Consider the following 16,773-nt stretch of genomic DNA (forward strand, 5'->3'; position numbering starts at 1 on the left):
TGGCTCTAATCTGACATTTATTTATTTGCAAAGACGTTGTTCTCTGGAGTAAGTCTGGAACAGTAAGTCATTTCATTTTCACCAAATTTAGATGCAAAGAGACATTTTTTCCTACAACTCAAAAGCTACTTTTTACCTTTAACATTATAGACAAATCTCAAAGAGATCTCATCAGATCTCTTTTCAACGAGTTTCTTTGTGGTTGGGCAAGTTTCACTCGTCATTTATTTATGTGCAAACTTTTAATCCGTTTTGGTTTGGCCTATTATGTCACAGCCGGGCGACAAAGGCTGTCCCAATTAGGAGGCTGCTCCAAATGCGGCCGACCCATTCTTCATTTCGCCGAATTTCAGGGGGGGTTGGGTGTATCCTCCGTGGCCCAACCTATCCCAGAATTCATAGCGTGGTCCAGCAAATTCCAGTTTCCAACAATGGCGTCAAATACTTAGTTTTAATATTACTCTTATTACTATTTTCAATACTTTTTTATTTAAATCATTATTTATAATATTTTTATAATAATATAAAAATACTTTTAAAATGCAGCAATGGCGGAGGAGCACGACTAAAGAGTTTGAAATATTACTCTTTCTGGGTCACAAAATAAACTTTTAAGATATTTTCAAGAAAGTAGGTTTGTAAACTTCAAATATCTGCTTGATTTATCAAGACATCACATATTACATGTTACCCACCAGCTCGATAGCTGACTGGGTGGTCAAGGCTCACTCGAGCCGGCGAGAACACTGGACTCCCAGCACATTGTTTTCAGACCTGCGCAGTCCTTCGCTACTCAGGTTAAACATGATATATAAATCACTTAGATAACTTAAAAATGCTAGTTTGGCTTTTTTCAGTGTTTCATTTGTTCCTGAGTAAATCGGTTTGGCTGAGATTAAAGTTATAGTTTTCACACATCTGAATAAACGTCAAACAGAAAACTGATTAAACAGAAGTGTGAGATGGTCGAGAATTTACTCACGTCCTGATATATTTTAGTGAGCAAGGAGCAGACAGCTGAGTTTAACTCCACCGAGACAGCTGGTGATACAAATCTCAGCCTCACACTTCCAGCCTTCTCGGTCTTCGAAGGACAAGCCCCACATAGACGCCGAAGGCTGGGTCCTCCGAAGGATGCAGCCCCTGAATTGGGACACAGCCAAGGCTAGACACACAGACATGGAGTATGACTGGTTAGGGGAACAGACGGAACAAACACGGAAACAAGAGTAACTAAACATGAAACACAGGAGGCACAGAAACCAAGAGACTAGAAATTCTAAATAATAATGAAAGCAAAGACTATTAATAATTCAAAAACACTGGGTCACTGACTCAGGACCATGACAGCATCTGAAATGACCAAATTCTACCCTCCTCTCAAATTTAAGCTGAAAGTGAAAGGCCATTATTTTACTTATGTGATGCATCCTGTGGTGACTACAGCGTATTTATGACAGTAGGAGCCTGCAGTGGGCTTATCTAGGCAGAAATCCAACACCATAGGACACACCTGAGGAGGAAGTGACACCTGGTTGCCATGGGCAGCAGGGGATGGGTTAACAAAATGTGATGTAGAGAGTCTGGGAGAGAGCGAGAGAGCAGGAGGATTGTTGGTCCCAAAATGTTACAGTGGAAACTTACTGCACATTTTCAAATTGATTTCTTTATTGAAGTTTTTACATCCAGCAAGGTCAGAAAACAGGACCCTGGTCTGGGCAGAGCTGTTTGACTGTAAGAGGACTGATACTCGACCTGTTTTTCTTGGAATTATTTTTCCCCACGACCCCAACTTTTTTTTTTTTTAGATAAACCCGGTGAAGACAAACAGAGGTGATGTGTGCCTGTGATCTGGGAGGAATTTCGTTTGTTAAACATTGAAGATTTTGGAGAATTTTGCAAGAAACTAAAATTCAATGAACATCTGAACAATTTCGAAACATTTCCTCTCATACGTGTGGGTATCGCCTCTAGACCGTTACCTCTGGATATAACTGTGAGCGTGCTTGTAAGTAAGTTTTCACTGTGCACGTGAAGATGTTCAAGCGTCGGGATTATGTGGAGCTTTATGAGAAGGATCAGGCCAAATGGGCGCTGATACGCAACGTCAACACTGCGATGAAACACAGCACTCTGCTGCCGGTATGCTGACACTGCTTGTGTCTTAAGTCTCATGAGTCATAATTACATGGCTTTTATCTGTAGCATTTGTGTTGCTCCCTGCTTTGTTATTTACGTGTGCCTTTTTTCTTATACACGAGAAGAATGCTGATGTAATACTGCAGAACTGTGTGTTAAAATAATTATGCATGGTTTTCTGTTCTGGGTCACTTTTGACTCATGGGTCATCTGAAGAGATCATGTGTGTTTACGTTTTTAACATGGCTGTTTATGTGTGTATACTTCTTTTACTCATGCTTCCCATTTTAGCTTCTCTTCATTCTCTCCCTGTTCAATCCAGAATTTAATTTAGAATCCCCTGCTCATGTACAAAGAGCTGCATTTTAAGCCCCCATCAATAGTATCTTAAAGACCTCATAGTGTTGTACACTGCTCAACACACTAAGGGAATAATTGTCAGTCAGAGTAAGCTTCAGTTAAACTTCGTGAGCATTGAGCTGGTCAGTTAAGGGGACTGTTAATGCTGAAAGACAACAATGACACACCCCCCAAAACAGGAACAACTTTACAGGTGGACACCCCCCCCCGAACCCTACAGAGGTAGCACAGGTATTCCAGCTCCTCCTGGATGGCACATCATTATTGCCGCTCCCAGTAGGTTAGCTGCGTCACTCAGCACAGTCTCAAGTGCATGGAGGAGATTCCAGGAGACAGGGACCGCAGAAGGTCCTCAAGCCATCAGCGGGACCAGTATAAGGTCCTTTGTGACAGGAAGAAAAGGATGAGCACTGGCAGAGCTACAGGCCATTTGTGTGAATGTCTCTGACCACGCAATCAGAAACAAAAGTCATGAGACCTGAGGGCCCATCGTCCTGTAGTGGGCTCTGTGCTCACTGCTCAACACCGTGAAGCCCGCCTGGCATTTTCCATAGAATACCAGTATTGGTAGGTCAACCACTGGAGTCCTGTGCTTTTCACAGATGACAGCAGGGTCATCCTGAGCACGTGTGACAGACATGAAAGGGTCTGGAGAAGCTGTGGAGAACATTAAGATAGCTGTAAAATCATTCAGCACGACTGGTTTGGTATTGGGTCAGTGATGGTCTGGGGAGGCATATCCAGACACTACACGCTAGGCAATATCACCGTGACTGCCATCAGGTATCAGGATGAAGTCCCTGGACTTACTGTCAGACCCTACGCTGCTGTAGTGGGTCCCAGGTTCCTCCTGGTGCACGATACGCCTCATGTGGTGAGAGTATGCCGGCAGCACATGGAGGATGGAGGATCTGATACCACTGAGGAGGAGCCACGCTCAGCTGACTTATATCCAGCTGAGTGAGACGTTATGTTTTGGTCCATCCAACTCTGCCAGGTTGCACCTCAGACTGTCCAGCAGCTCAGCGATGCCCTGATCTGAGGTCAAGATCTGGGAGGAGATCCCAGGACACCATCTATTGTCTCATTAGGAACAGGCCCCGATGTTATCAGGCATGCAAGCTTCTGTAGGCCGTACAAACTACTGAGTACCATTTTAAATGGCTGCAATGAATTTTTGTGAAATTTTAGATTACTGGCTTAACATAAAATCTTTATGTAAATTGGATTAAACCTAAAAACTGGGTCTAGTGGTAACCTACTAGAAACGTCTGGAACTGATTAAAGGTCAGACAGAAACCCTCAAAGCAAAGCAAGGATTGTCAGTCTGCTGCAGGTACTGTATTAAAAGCCAGTCGAGTGTAGAGTAAAGGTATATAAGACACATTATTAAAGAGAAACAGTTCTCAAAGAAACCATAATTTAATTTCACGTACAGAAGCCTGTAACACAGAGATGAAGGTAGAAGTTCTAACTTCTAGGGGGAAAAGCTTTATTTGGCTTTATTTTGGGCCGAAGTCAGCAGATTTTTTTAAACTGTATTATTCGATTTTACTTTTCATTTTATAAATGCAGGTTTTCTGTCTTCATAGCCTTTAAAATAAAAGTTTCAAAGACATTTAAGGATTGCTGCTGTGTGGCAAGATTTGTTTCGAAAGGCTTTGAGGAATTATTTAACCTACAGTCTGATTTCTTCAGACCACGAGCTGGTTCTAAGTTTTGATGAAAAATATTGTTTTTCATGATGAGTTCACATATTAACGCACTTTTCTGTCAATGCTGCTTCACGGTTTCTTTCTGCTTCTGGCTGATTTCTCATGTGATCTGACATTGCTGTTACTCTGACCTTGATACTTACTCTGTTACTCTGACGCTGAATGATTTAACTCCCAAAATCCTAACATCCTGATTTCGGTTTGACTGTCTGACTTCCTTTCAGGGCGACTATGTCTGGTTGGACCTGAAGACTGGTCGGGAGTTTGAGGTGCCGATCGGCGCAGTGGTCAAACTCTGTGACTCCGGACAGATCCAAGTGGTGGACGATGAAGGAAATGTAAGCACTTACATACAAATAAAACTTGTTTTTTAAAGAACATGTCACAGACACCATGTGACCGTTGAGATCATTAAAAACGTTTTTGTTTTTTTTGTTTAGGATCAAAAATGTCCTGAATTTCCAATGTGCTTTCTCAACTTAACTTCCCATCCTCCTTCAGGAGCACTGGATCTCCCCCCAAAATGCCACCAACATCAAGCCAATGCATCCCACCTCCATCCACGGGGTGGAAGACATGATTCGCTTGGGAGACCTCAATGAAGCTGGTATCCTCCGTAACCTGCTCATCAGATACAGAGAAAAACTCATATATGTGAGTATTACTGCAGCGATTACTGCAGGGCTGAGCCTACTGAATCTAGTTTACCCTGGACAGGCTCCCAGTTCCTCACCATTATGGCTACTCTTCACAATTACACTACACTTACAACTTGACTCAAACTGTGGCAGGAAGTAGTGTTTGATATATTAGAAATTGTCATCAGTACTTGGAACCAAGGAGTGACTGAACAGGCTCAGGCAGAAGCAATGCTTAAATATGAAAAGCCTAATTCTGCTCATTAAAGAAACTCTACCAACAACTATGTAGAGTACAAACTAAATCATTCACACTTGTAACCCTCATCCTGCTGGATGGATGGAACTCCAACAATAGAAATACCTTCATTATTTAATCCCTTTAATACTGTTTAAAAAGATTTTTCTACACAGAGTAACAAATATTTGCTCTTCTGCACTAAAACAAAATTTTATATAAAGTCTTTTCTTAATTTTTTATTTGATTATTTATCCCCTCATCCCCAATGGGTTGCAGCAGATGCCCCTCGCTGAGCCTGGTTCTGCTGGAAGTTATTTCCTGTTAAAAGAGAGTTTTTTCTTCCCACTGTCGTCAAGCGCTCGCTCATAGAGGTTTATCTGACTGGGGTTACTCTGTATTATTGCAGCGTTTTGACTTTACAACATAAAGTGTCTTAAGGCAACTGTCGTTGTGATTTAAAGTTTAAGGCTTTAAAAGGCTTTAAAGTTTAATACAAACCTCATTTTTATATAGAATTTGCTATATCTCATTTATTTTGACCCTACTGCTATATGTTCTGTCTGTTTAAGCAGCTTTTTAACACTTTATTCGTCACCTTACTCTTTTAACTCTCTGTCACTTTTTTCTCACTCCTCTCCTGTCATCATAATACCTTCCTTGCTTTATTTTCTCATTACCTCTGTTTGTTACCCTCCTTTATTTGTTCCTGTTTCTACTGAAGACAAACTGTGGTGGCAGGGTAAGTCAGCCCCTGAAACCCAAGCATAGACAAAGGCTAAAAAATATACAAGGATATGCACCCACTGCATGGATTTAATGCACGCTGCATGGCCTCGATCACAGTATACAGCGTGTTTGCTGCACGTTTCAGTAGACATCATGTATTTGATGGGACTTCTTTTCTTATATGCACTATGGATGGATGTGTCATGTTGGCGCAGGGACTATAGTAACTCACTTTGGCTTAACAGTAACCAAACTGAGAGCTGCACCATGTTTCCAACATGGCTTTCTGTTCTCTTATGGCGAACAATGATACGTTCTCATTGTCATCCTTCAACATCTGAGCTACTCGACCTGTGTCAGCTCATGTACCCGCTAACCGGCACCGGCTTGTTGCTCGATCCTTTCGGCAACAGACAGCCGCATGACATTTTTTTGTAATATTTCTGACGTTGTATTGTGGACATTTTACTAAAGGATCTTCGGCTGGCTTCTTTGATAATTTCTCAAATTTAACTGAAAGACTTTAATCTGATATTGACAGGTGCTTTAATCCTTAAACATGAAACATAAAATGCTGACCTGTTCATGGCTGTTCAGTTTTAAGATGTGTTTTTGAACTATTTGTTAGCTTCTTATTACACTTTGCCTTGCTCTGGTTTGGACCCAGGAACTGTCTTTTGACAGTCCTTGGAGGAATTTTCCAAGTATAGCATGTTGAGGAGAAGATGATGTCTGTAGGATTTGTAGTTACTCAGTACTTATCTTCTTTTACACATCAGCTACCAGCAGTGTGAGTCCAAAACATCAACACCTGGGTGACCTAAAAAAAACATAATTTGGTTCATCCTCGTTTTTTCTGTACAGACGTACACAGGCTCCATCCTTGTGGCTGTCAATCCTTACCAGCCGCTGCCCATCTACACGGCTGACCAGATCCGCCTCTACACCAACAAGAAGATCGGTGAAATGCCACCTCATATATTTGCCATTGCTGACAACTGTTACTTCAACATGCAGAGGAACAACCGCGACCAGTGCTGTATCATCAGGTTAGGAAAAGTTCAGACTGCAGGTGGCTCAAATACAAACCAGCAATCATACAGCAAGGATGTGAGTTTTAACCATGCAGACCAAAAGGTTTGTCAGTCAGTCAGATATCTAATATCTAATCTTTTTTATTTTCTATCAAATTATTAAAATTTGTGATTAAAAGAAGAAAAAACAAGAAAAATAAGAAACTGATAAAAATGTAGGTGCTGAAGATCTCATAGAATCATCAGAAACTTTAAAATGATAAACAACCTCTTGGTCTTTCTTAAACATGATCACATTTTCTCGCTGTTGTTTTGGTTTGATAGTGGTGAATCTGGAGCAGGAAAAACAGAAAGCACCAAACTGATCCTTCAGTTTCTGGCGGCCATCAGTGGTCAACACTCCTGGATAGAGCAGCAGGTCCTGGAGGCAAACCCTATACTAGAAGGTAACACACACACACACACACACACACACACACACACACACACACACACACACACACACACACACACACACACACACAGAGAAAAGTGATCTTTAACTCATTATCTGGAAGAAAATCTCTATGAAGTAGACAAACTCACAGATGATGTTGTGGATTCACTTTAGCATTTACGTTTAATCTCTCACAGTTGTAACAGAGACATGTTAGTTCAGTAATCTTGCAGCTGAAGGTTTTACAACATCAACACCCGGCAGCACAGACTGAGACTGTGCTGACTACCAAAGTTATTTTTAAACATGTACATTACTTCATTAAAAAATATTCTAAGATTTACTGGATGTATTATAACAAAATTCAAAATGATCAGAAGAGCAAAACACTGTAAGATAGAGGTCTGCAGTAGTGCAGTGACAGGACAGGTCACATGAAACATCTACCTCCATTTAATTGTTAATTAAATCAGCAGGAATTACTTATAAGATGAAACCAAATTAGCAAGATTAATACGTCGTTCAACATCTTTGGTCAATTCTTTGCCAGTTAGCCATTCATTGTGATCAAAAATCAACTCTATTTGGCTTAAATGTTGGGCAAAATGATAAAATGTGACCCCGTGATTCTTTGTGCATAAGCCAATCTACTTTATAGCCGTCATGATAAAAGCAGGCAACCTATTACGTATGTGCAGTGCACTGTGAGTGCAAAGCAGGCGTCATTTACACTTCAATCCAGCATTGCGTGAATGTCTCACCTGAGAGAAAGACGATCGTGAAACAACACACCACGCTACATGCTCACATGTCTGAGTCTCCTCTCATATTTCAGTGAATCTACTGAAAACACACAGTGAAAACATTTACAGCCAAGAAAGAAGATAATTCCTAAAGAGTCTCCATTAAGATTCCCAGTGGGCAATCAGACCTTGACAGAAATGTCTTTTGCATTGTTGGTGTTTTCTGTTTTTCTTCCAGCCTTTGGAAACGCAAAAACGATCCGCAATGACAACTCATCTCGTTTTGGGAAATACATTGACATCCATTTCAACAAGCGAGGAGCCATAGAAGGAGCCAAGATAGAGCAGTACCTGCTGGAGAAATCCCGAGTCTGTCGACAGGTAAGTCCGAAGCTGATCAGCTCAAAGTTAAACTCCTGAGCATTTTCTCAGTAACTAACTGTGACATAAAAAACGTCATTCTGTTTATCATCTTGACTTAAAGTAAAACAAAATAGCCAAAAGTCAGTTCTATCTTATGATGAATTAATCCCTGCAGTCTGCAAAGCCTTACCTTATCTTTTATAATATGTAGTGGTGTAACACTGATTTGACTTTTCTCCTCTCTCTACAGGCCTACGATGAGAGAAACTACCACATCTTCTACTGTATGCTGAAGGGAATGACTGTCGATGAGAAGAAGAAACTGGGGCTGAGCAAAGCCACAGACTACACCTACCTGACCATCGTGAGTTACTGTCTCACGCTGCGTAATTGGCTGATCAGTCGCCTTATCGGTCAAGAGGAGCTTTGATCTTTACAGCTGTTGAATAGTCTCTTATTAGGGGATCGTGCCAATCAGGAAAACAGAGATTATATCAAATAAAAATAGGATTTAAAAAAAGTAAATAAAATATGAAAAGACAAAGACTTTGTTCTGATCCCCATCCATCCCTCCGTCTCTTTGCAGGGTAACTGTACCGTTTGTGATGGCCGAAACGATATGAAGGAGTACGCCAACATCCGCTCTGCAATGAAGGTACTAACGTGTGTGCTGCTTTACCTAAAGTTAATATTGTGTATTCAACTATTTAAATATCACCAACATACTGTTTTTATCATCTTATATTTGAAAGACACTGAAAGGTAATGATTGTTGCTTGGGTCTGTTTGCTCAGGTGCTGATGTTCACTGACAAGGAGAACTGGGAGATTTCTAAGCTGCTGGCTGCTATACTGCACATGGGAAACCTGAGATACGAGGGTAACGTGAAAAATATTACCAGAAAAGGAATTTACTGTTTACTCGTCCGCTGTGTTTAGCTTCCTGTAGCCATGTTTCCTTGTGAGTATTGTTCTTAGTGTCCAGTCCTTGCAGTCCACACAAGTACAGACATAATTAACACCTCGTAAAAAATATCTGTGATTTTAATTTTATTTATAAAGAAAACTTCTTTAGACACTCTGTTGATCTTTGACCTTTCAGCACGCACCTATGACAACCTTGATGCCTGTGAGGTGGTGCGGAGCCCTCATCTCACTACTTCTGCCACACTATTAGAGGTGACACACACACACACACACACCTTTTCATCCTCTTTCATCCTGTTTTGCTTTTCTTGCCCCTCCTTCTTTTGATTAGATGCCCCTCATACACAGATGGATGGGCAACAAGTGGGCGGGACTTCTATATTCACACCCATAGTTTTGTACCTACGTCCACTGCCTTCATTATTTAAAAACTCTGGTGAAGTTTAATATGATCATCCACCACTGTGACAGTATATATATGATAGAAAATAAATAATAGTAGAACTGGCCAGCAGTTTCACCCTAATTTAAAGATCCCATTGTGCTCAGACACATTATCCACCCACCCTTCTTTCTTTTAGTCTAATCTAGCAGTGTCACTGTTCAGTGACACTCAAATCAAACCTCCATTCAGGTGTTAATAAAAGCAGTTTTACGCTATTATTTCACAGTACTTCAAAACCGTAAATTTGATTGGATGTTTTGGAGATTCATTGAGGAGCTCCTGTGTTTATGTGTCTCTGTGTGTTAAGGTGGACGTTAAGGATCTGATGAACTGTCTGACCAGCCGAACACTCATCACCAGAGGAGAGACGGTCTCCACCCCTCTCAGCATGGAACAAGCTCTGGATGTACGGGACGCTTTTGTTAAGGTACAGCTCATAATTATCACACTTTATTCATTTAAGTTAATGAACTAAAGGGGTTAAAAGCCCCACGTAGCAGAGATGATAAAAGAGAATAAGTTGAGATTGTCCAACACAGACTCTGGTGTGAACCTTTTCATTGTATTTCCTTTCCTTTAACACATTTTCAGAGCCATTCAAACACTTTAAGTATCTTACATCCTGCCATGTTTCATTTCGACCTGCAGGTTTGCAGAATAATGGTTTTCTTCACTGCCTCTTCCAACACATTTTTGCATTTCCACCAAGAAGTGGAATGAGACTGAGACAGTGATCAACACGCACATAATATCTCTACTAGAGATCAAATCCCTCATTGGGGACCTTTAATGTGTTGGACTGTGACTTTGTCTGTGTGTGCGCGCAGGGTATTTACGGTCGCTTGTTTGTGTGGATCGTGGAAAAGATCAATGCAGCCATTTATAAGCCTCCGTCATCTCAGCCCAAAGCGCTCAGACGCTCCATCGGACTCCTGGACATCTTTGGCTTTGAAAACTTCACAGTAAACAGGTACATTACACACTAACTCTCACATAGTGATGCTGTCCACCCTACCCACTAAATCTTTGTTCTGAGGGGTTTCCAAAGCCAGCTACAAATCCCTTGTGAGTGAAGTGTAACGTCCACAGAGGCATTCATATGTACCCTTTGCCCTCCTGGTCTTCAGGTGAGGTGCTCACTAATAGCTTTAAATATCACCGCCCACACCCATGTGACCTGCCTCTAAATGATCACCATGAATGCATGAAAAATAACACAACACATGTATTGTGTTATAGCTAATGAGAGATGCTAACAAGTACTTTCTGTTGAAACTGGCACATATTTTATACCCTGTGTGGTTTTTATTAAATACCTAATTTAAAAAGTTTGTTCTTATGCCTGTGGCATTGTTTATGTATTTATTTTGTGAAACCCACTGGCATCACTACATATTGAGTTTAACTGAACTATTCTGTCAGCATTGTCAGCTTTTCCGTCACTTCTCGTCCTCGTTCCTGCAGCTTCGAGCAGCTGTGCATAAACTTTGCCAACGAGAACCTGCAGCAGTTCTTCGTGCGTCATGTGTTCAAGCTAGAGCAGGAGGAGTACAACCTGGAGAACATCAACTGGCAGCACATTGAGTTCACAGACAACCAGGACGCTCTGGACATGATCGCCATCAAACCCATGAACATCATCTCACTCATCGACGAGGAGAGCAAATTTCCGAAGGTATGCGCTCCCATATTTGTCTCACCTGGTCTTTGATTCCCCAAAGTTCAGCTCTGTAATGATGACGGTATACGTGCACCAGCAGTGGAGCATTTAGCAACCAAAGAACCAGAAATTCTCTGCAGGAGCTGAAGGACACCAGAAGCATTTAAAAAAAGAGTTGCTACACAACTGTTGTACAGCTCTCGGGACAAGAGAAGCAGAAACACTGTGCTCCTTACAAACTGAGCAGAAACATGGCTACTGTGACAGCTTCTATTGGTTCATGGAGTCTGCGTTTTGAAGAATGTAAGGAAACCTGGCAATCAAGTGTGGCATGAAGCGGACTGGACACCTTAAGCTCCTCCCACAGGAACCAACCATGTATGCGGTTCTCAGTTCACTCACACAGGTGACATTTTCTATAGAAGAGTTCCCACACATAAAACACAAACACAAAAGTTCATGATGTCCTAATTGTTGTCAACCAGACCGACCTTCCAATAGACCTAATTTCCATCAACTTGTCAAATTTCAAAATCCACCTAATATCAAAAGATTTGGAAATCTCCCGTTTCCTGTTTGACTTCCTGGATCTGTAACATAGTGGTGACATGGAGCCTACAACTACTGTCAGTAAAATTAATATAGATTAATAGAGGAATAGATTTTAATGTTGGCCCAAATGAGTTATTTATATTGTATGAAAATGATGACGACATGGATGCTGGGGAACTTTACCACCACATATTAGGACACATTTGTTTAACTTGGCTAAGACTTGGAGGAGATCAGTGAAAAAATGGCGCACAAAACACTGGCTTTACATTCACAGATGGAGCAACACTGTATTTTGCCTTCTTGATGTAACAGAATAATGAAAATTGAGTCTGTTGAATGGTTATCTGTCAGATATTTCCATTAAACACAGCAAACTGCACACTTGGCAGTTAAAATAACAATAGATCTGTATGTTTTTTTAACAAGAATCATCCACTTTACAGCTCATATAAACGGGGAAACTATCCATAGAAACTAAAAACCTTTTGTTTTTTACCAGGTTTTAAACTTGTTTTTAAATGTAAAGCGTCCTGAGGCATAGCAGCCTAAGCAGCACTGAATCACAGCATGCTGGACACTGTTTTCACTACAACTCCAACAAACAGTGTGTGGAAGATTTTAGTCAATAAGGTGTCAGCAGCTTGTTCACAGCTTGTTTCTGCTGCCGCCATGTGGCCTAAAGACTCGAAGCCTTGTTTTTTAAACTAAACTCTCACATTTTCCTGCCTGTCTCCTGCAGGGCACAGACACCACCATGCTCAACAAGCTGAACTTTCAGCATAAACTCAACACAAACTACATCCCTCCAAAGAACAACTATGAGACTCAGTTTGGCATCCAACACTTTGCTGGAGTGGTTTACTATGAAACAAGAGGTCAGAGTCACTTCACACACACCACATCACTAAAAGATGCAGTTACTACAAGTTTCCCGTTGTTTGAATGTACAGTAAAAGAGATTTTATGAAGCCAGTCAGGATGGTTTTCTGATCTCTGGCTAAATAAAACTACCAAAACGACATACAGCCTAAAATCCTGCATTTAAATTCTTTGACCAAAGTTTCACCTAATGAGCTCAGTGTATGTACAAGTATCGCACCTGACCATGTTTTTCTAGTCTATGTCAAAGTGAGAGCGCACAGCTCTGGCTGTGGGCATCAAAGCTCCACCAACCTGCTCTTTAAACCTTCTGTTTATGACTTTAGTGGTTCATATTCAAAGGTCAATTTCATGCAGAGTCACAAGAGTCACTGGTTTAAACCTGAAACTGATGCGGGATGGATGTTTGCTCGAAATCGTGTGCAGTGGTGGGCTTTGTATGTTTGCTGCCTGTAGCCGCGTGTCTTGATCTTTATCCCATTAGCCGGAGTGTGTATTTAAAACATGCTGAAATAGAAATAACAGCATGGAAGCACCACTTCCACTTAAAAATGTTTTACTAAGTCAGAGCTGAAAACATTTCTTCAAACCTATTACTGAAACTTATAACTGGAAGTTTCTTCACTGGATTTGGGCCCAAATTACACATTTCTATAGATCCACATGTCAGTTCTCAGGAAATCATAAATTTAATCTTTTATGTCTTTTTCATGAATGTTTTTATGTCAGATCTTGTACAATTATTATAATTTTTTTTAAACTCCTTTAAACTTCTACAAATACATCGTAATCACCACTGACAAATAAATGTCGTAAAGTCAAATTAGCAATGTTTAAACCTTTGATGTTTCCAAGATGTTGACTTGTGTGTCCTGCAGGTTTCCTGGAGAAGAACAGGGACACTTTGTATGGCGACATCATTCAGCTGGTTCACTCCTCCAAAAACAAGTTCATCAAACAAATCTTCCAGGCTGACGTAGCTATGGTAACACACACACACACACACACACACACACACACACACACACACACACACACACACACACACACACACACACACACACACACACAAACATGTATTAAGGAAATTAACTAGAAGACCATTGTCAGGCCTGTGTGACCACACCAGAACTATCACCAACCAGGCCCTGAACTGGAACTTAAACTAAACACTTGATTGGTGGATGCTGAGATTAGAAGCATTACAGCAGGTTGTGTTTCTCTGTGTTTGTTAGTGTAACAATTTGCAGAATTAATAACTTACTAACTTGTTCAAAGCAGATCCTGCTTTCCCTTATTTCTGTCATACTGTTACTCTGGTGAAAAGCATAAAACATGACTAGAGTTTCAAATAAACAGGCCCTGGTGTCTTATACTAGGCACATGGGCCCCACCCACCTGCTTTTTGTAAGGGTCAACCAATGAGAAGAAGGCAGCCATAATCAAGACCCACTATATCAAAAATAAGGATTTGTTTGAGCTATGAGAACCCAAGGATGGAAATAAACCGAAGACGTCCACTTTAGGATTTGTGTTACTAAATTTACATTTACTTTTCAGATCAGATGTAGACAGTATTTAGATGCTGTGGGAAAACCACAAACCTGGCAACTCTGATAACAGCGAGTGTGCTCTCTGGGTCCCTGAATGCAGCGGTACCCCATCTAGGAACCTCCTGACTGAGTGACACGTTAATTTGAGAACTGCAGAAAGTTTTTCTGAGCTGTTCTTCTCCTGCATGCTGTTGTTTACTTGCATGTTTCTCTTTGAAGTCCAGCCCAAAATAACATGTCTGACTTCTTTGTCTTCCCTCCCTGTGTGTCTCTTTGTTTGCATTTGCATGTCTGTGTGCTGCTTCTGCCAGTTTCTGTGTGGTTACGCTCCTGTTAGTTCAGCCACAGCTCCCTCCAAGGTAAAAATGAGAAATCAAACATCCCAGCGCTGCATTTTCATCCTCTTCATTTTACCATCTTCTTCCATTTCATTGATTCCTCTCTGACTTCAAACATGGTCTGAACATCCCATAGCTCACATACGTTTGTCATAGCTGAATGAGATTCAACCAAAAGGCTGATGAATACAACTCCATGTCAACTATGGTGGTTATTTTCCTACTCTGTGTGCTTTCATCTGTGAGTAATGTCACAAGATTATACCGTAGCTCACCGATCATTTTTATTTTCTGCCTTAAAAGTGTTTTAGTCTTATGTAGAAAGAAAAAAACAAAGCCGTGATGCTAAACAAATTCAAAGTTAGTACTGAGTCAGCGAGGTAAACCTAGCATTAGTAAATATTACCAAAAATTTAATGCAGTTAACAATAACATATAGCCGTAACTTCTTTTCACAAACCGACTGCGGGCAGAAGTACGGCAAACAAACCCCACTGAGCCTTTATTTTATTTATTTTTTATCTGTTGTTTGTTTACACTGACAAACTACATTATTTTGTGACATCAGATGCTGCTTTAGCAAACTACTTGACATATTATAAATGTAATTTTTACTAATGATTACTTTTTAAAGTTTTAAGGGCAGCAAGGTTTCTGCTCCACCTAAAGCTGTTAATAAACATGGATTATATTAGTATTCGAGTTGTTTTTAATAATCAAACCAGTGGTGAATCCAGACATGTGCATTAATTTGCTTTTAATATAATTATAACTTTTATTTATATTTTATCACTTGAATGTATTAATTGCAGTGTTGTAATAGATGCCTGTTACCGCCGGAGGGCAGTAACGTTTCTATCACACGAACACCTCCACAGGCGGTGACGAGGTTTATGTGACGGTGTTGATCGGTGCAGAAGCTCGTGCTGTGAAGCTGCGCGCTGATGTAACTTGAAGGTAGAAGTGAGTGAACGGGGTCAGATTTAGATCAGGTCGCTGAGTTTAGCCTGCGCAGGGAAGCAGCAGGTGATCTGTAAACGGCTCAAACACCGACGGAAACACTCACTTCCACCTCAGTGAGGCTCAAGTACAAACACGCAGGATGGAGAAATATTAGAAAGTTTTTCTCTTTATACAAAGCTCAGTTTGCTCTGTGCTCACGAAACTCTGGTAAGAACTTTTGTTTCTCAAATTTCGCTCTTTATCATCATCATCATCATCATTTATTATTATTATTATTATTATTGATTCTCCGGTAGCCTTACAAGTTGTCGTGTGTGTTGAAATAGTCAAACTATGGCTGCAATAAGCTGTAACTATTAATGGACAGTAACGTGATTATTTTTTAGACTTTTAATTTTAAATAATATAATGTTGCTGAATAATATTAAAATTATTTTAAAATCTTTATTTATTTTATTTTCATCAGCTTATTCATAGTCTGGAGGAAAATATCGCAATTTTTTTTTAAAAATTAGGTCTCAAAACTCAAGAAATTTCTTTAAATATACAAATAACCAGAATGTTATTGTTGTTTTTAAAATCAAATTGTTGTGTGATGCCATTTTACTTTAATTTAAATGATGTGATTAATTTAAATAAGTTTTATAATAATTTTAAAAACAGGCCTAAAACAGTTTTCTCTGGCTGAGCTGATTGATGCTTCAGTTAATTGATTGCAGCTCCTTCCTTGTGAAGCAGTCGCTGCTCAGTCAGCAGGTTTGACTGAGTGAAGCTGAAGCGTCAAACTTTGCTGTTCAGAGAGGAAAGAGGTTGGTGTCCGAGCTCAGGAAGAGCAGGAGGAGTCCTCATTGTTTCTAACAGGGTTGTTGCTGTGTGTGTGTGTGTGTGTGTGTGTGTGTGTGTGTGTTTAGGGAGCAGAAACCAGGAAGCGTTCGCCCACCCTGAGCAGCCAGTTTAAAAGATCTCTGGAGCTGCTGATGAGAACTCTGAGCGTCTGTCAGCCGTTCTTCGTCCGCTGCATCAAACCCAATGAATACAAGAAGCCGATGGTGAGTCTGA

The 16,773-nt window shown here is 40.5% G+C and overlaps 1 protein-coding gene across 3 annotated transcripts in view; it reads left to right on the forward strand.

Moving 5' to 3' along the window:
* LOC309687767 (unconventional myosin-VIIa-like) overlaps positions 1-16,773 on the forward strand; it is a 52,635-nt gene that overhangs the window by 7,195 nt on the left and 28,667 nt on the right. The window contains exons 2-18 of one of the 3 annotated variants that reach the window (XM_082502939.1): positions 4,439-4,552; positions 4,716-4,868; positions 5,815-5,832; positions 6,684-6,868; positions 7,178-7,299; positions 8,271-8,413; positions 8,646-8,759; positions 8,982-9,050; positions 9,190-9,274; positions 9,497-9,573; positions 10,074-10,193; positions 10,594-10,736; positions 11,231-11,441; positions 12,721-12,856; positions 13,739-13,845; positions 14,725-14,772; positions 16,626-16,763. In XM_082502939.1, coding sequence (XP_082359065.1) covers positions 4,439-4,552; positions 4,716-4,868; positions 5,815-5,832; positions 6,684-6,868; positions 7,178-7,299; positions 8,271-8,413; positions 8,646-8,759; positions 8,982-9,050; positions 9,190-9,274; positions 9,497-9,573; positions 10,074-10,193; positions 10,594-10,736; positions 11,231-11,441; positions 12,721-12,856; positions 13,739-13,845; positions 14,725-14,772; positions 16,626-16,763 — 1,983 coding nt within the window. The remainder of the gene's footprint in view (positions 1-4,438; positions 4,553-4,715; positions 4,869-5,814; positions 5,833-6,683; positions 6,869-7,177; positions 7,300-8,270; positions 8,414-8,645; positions 8,760-8,981; positions 9,051-9,189; positions 9,275-9,496; positions 9,574-10,073; positions 10,194-10,593; positions 10,737-11,230; positions 11,442-12,720; positions 12,857-13,738; positions 13,846-14,724; positions 14,773-16,625; positions 16,764-16,773) is intronic. The other 2 variants (XM_082502940.1, XM_082502941.1) reach the window with 2 other exon arrangements.

The sequence above is a fragment of the Aulonocara stuartgranti genome, assembly GCF_965226115.1.
Source record: "Aulonocara stuartgranti genome assembly, chromosome: 14".
Classification (NCBI taxonomy): domain Eukaryota; kingdom Metazoa; phylum Chordata; class Actinopteri; order Cichliformes; family Cichlidae; genus Aulonocara; species Aulonocara stuartgranti.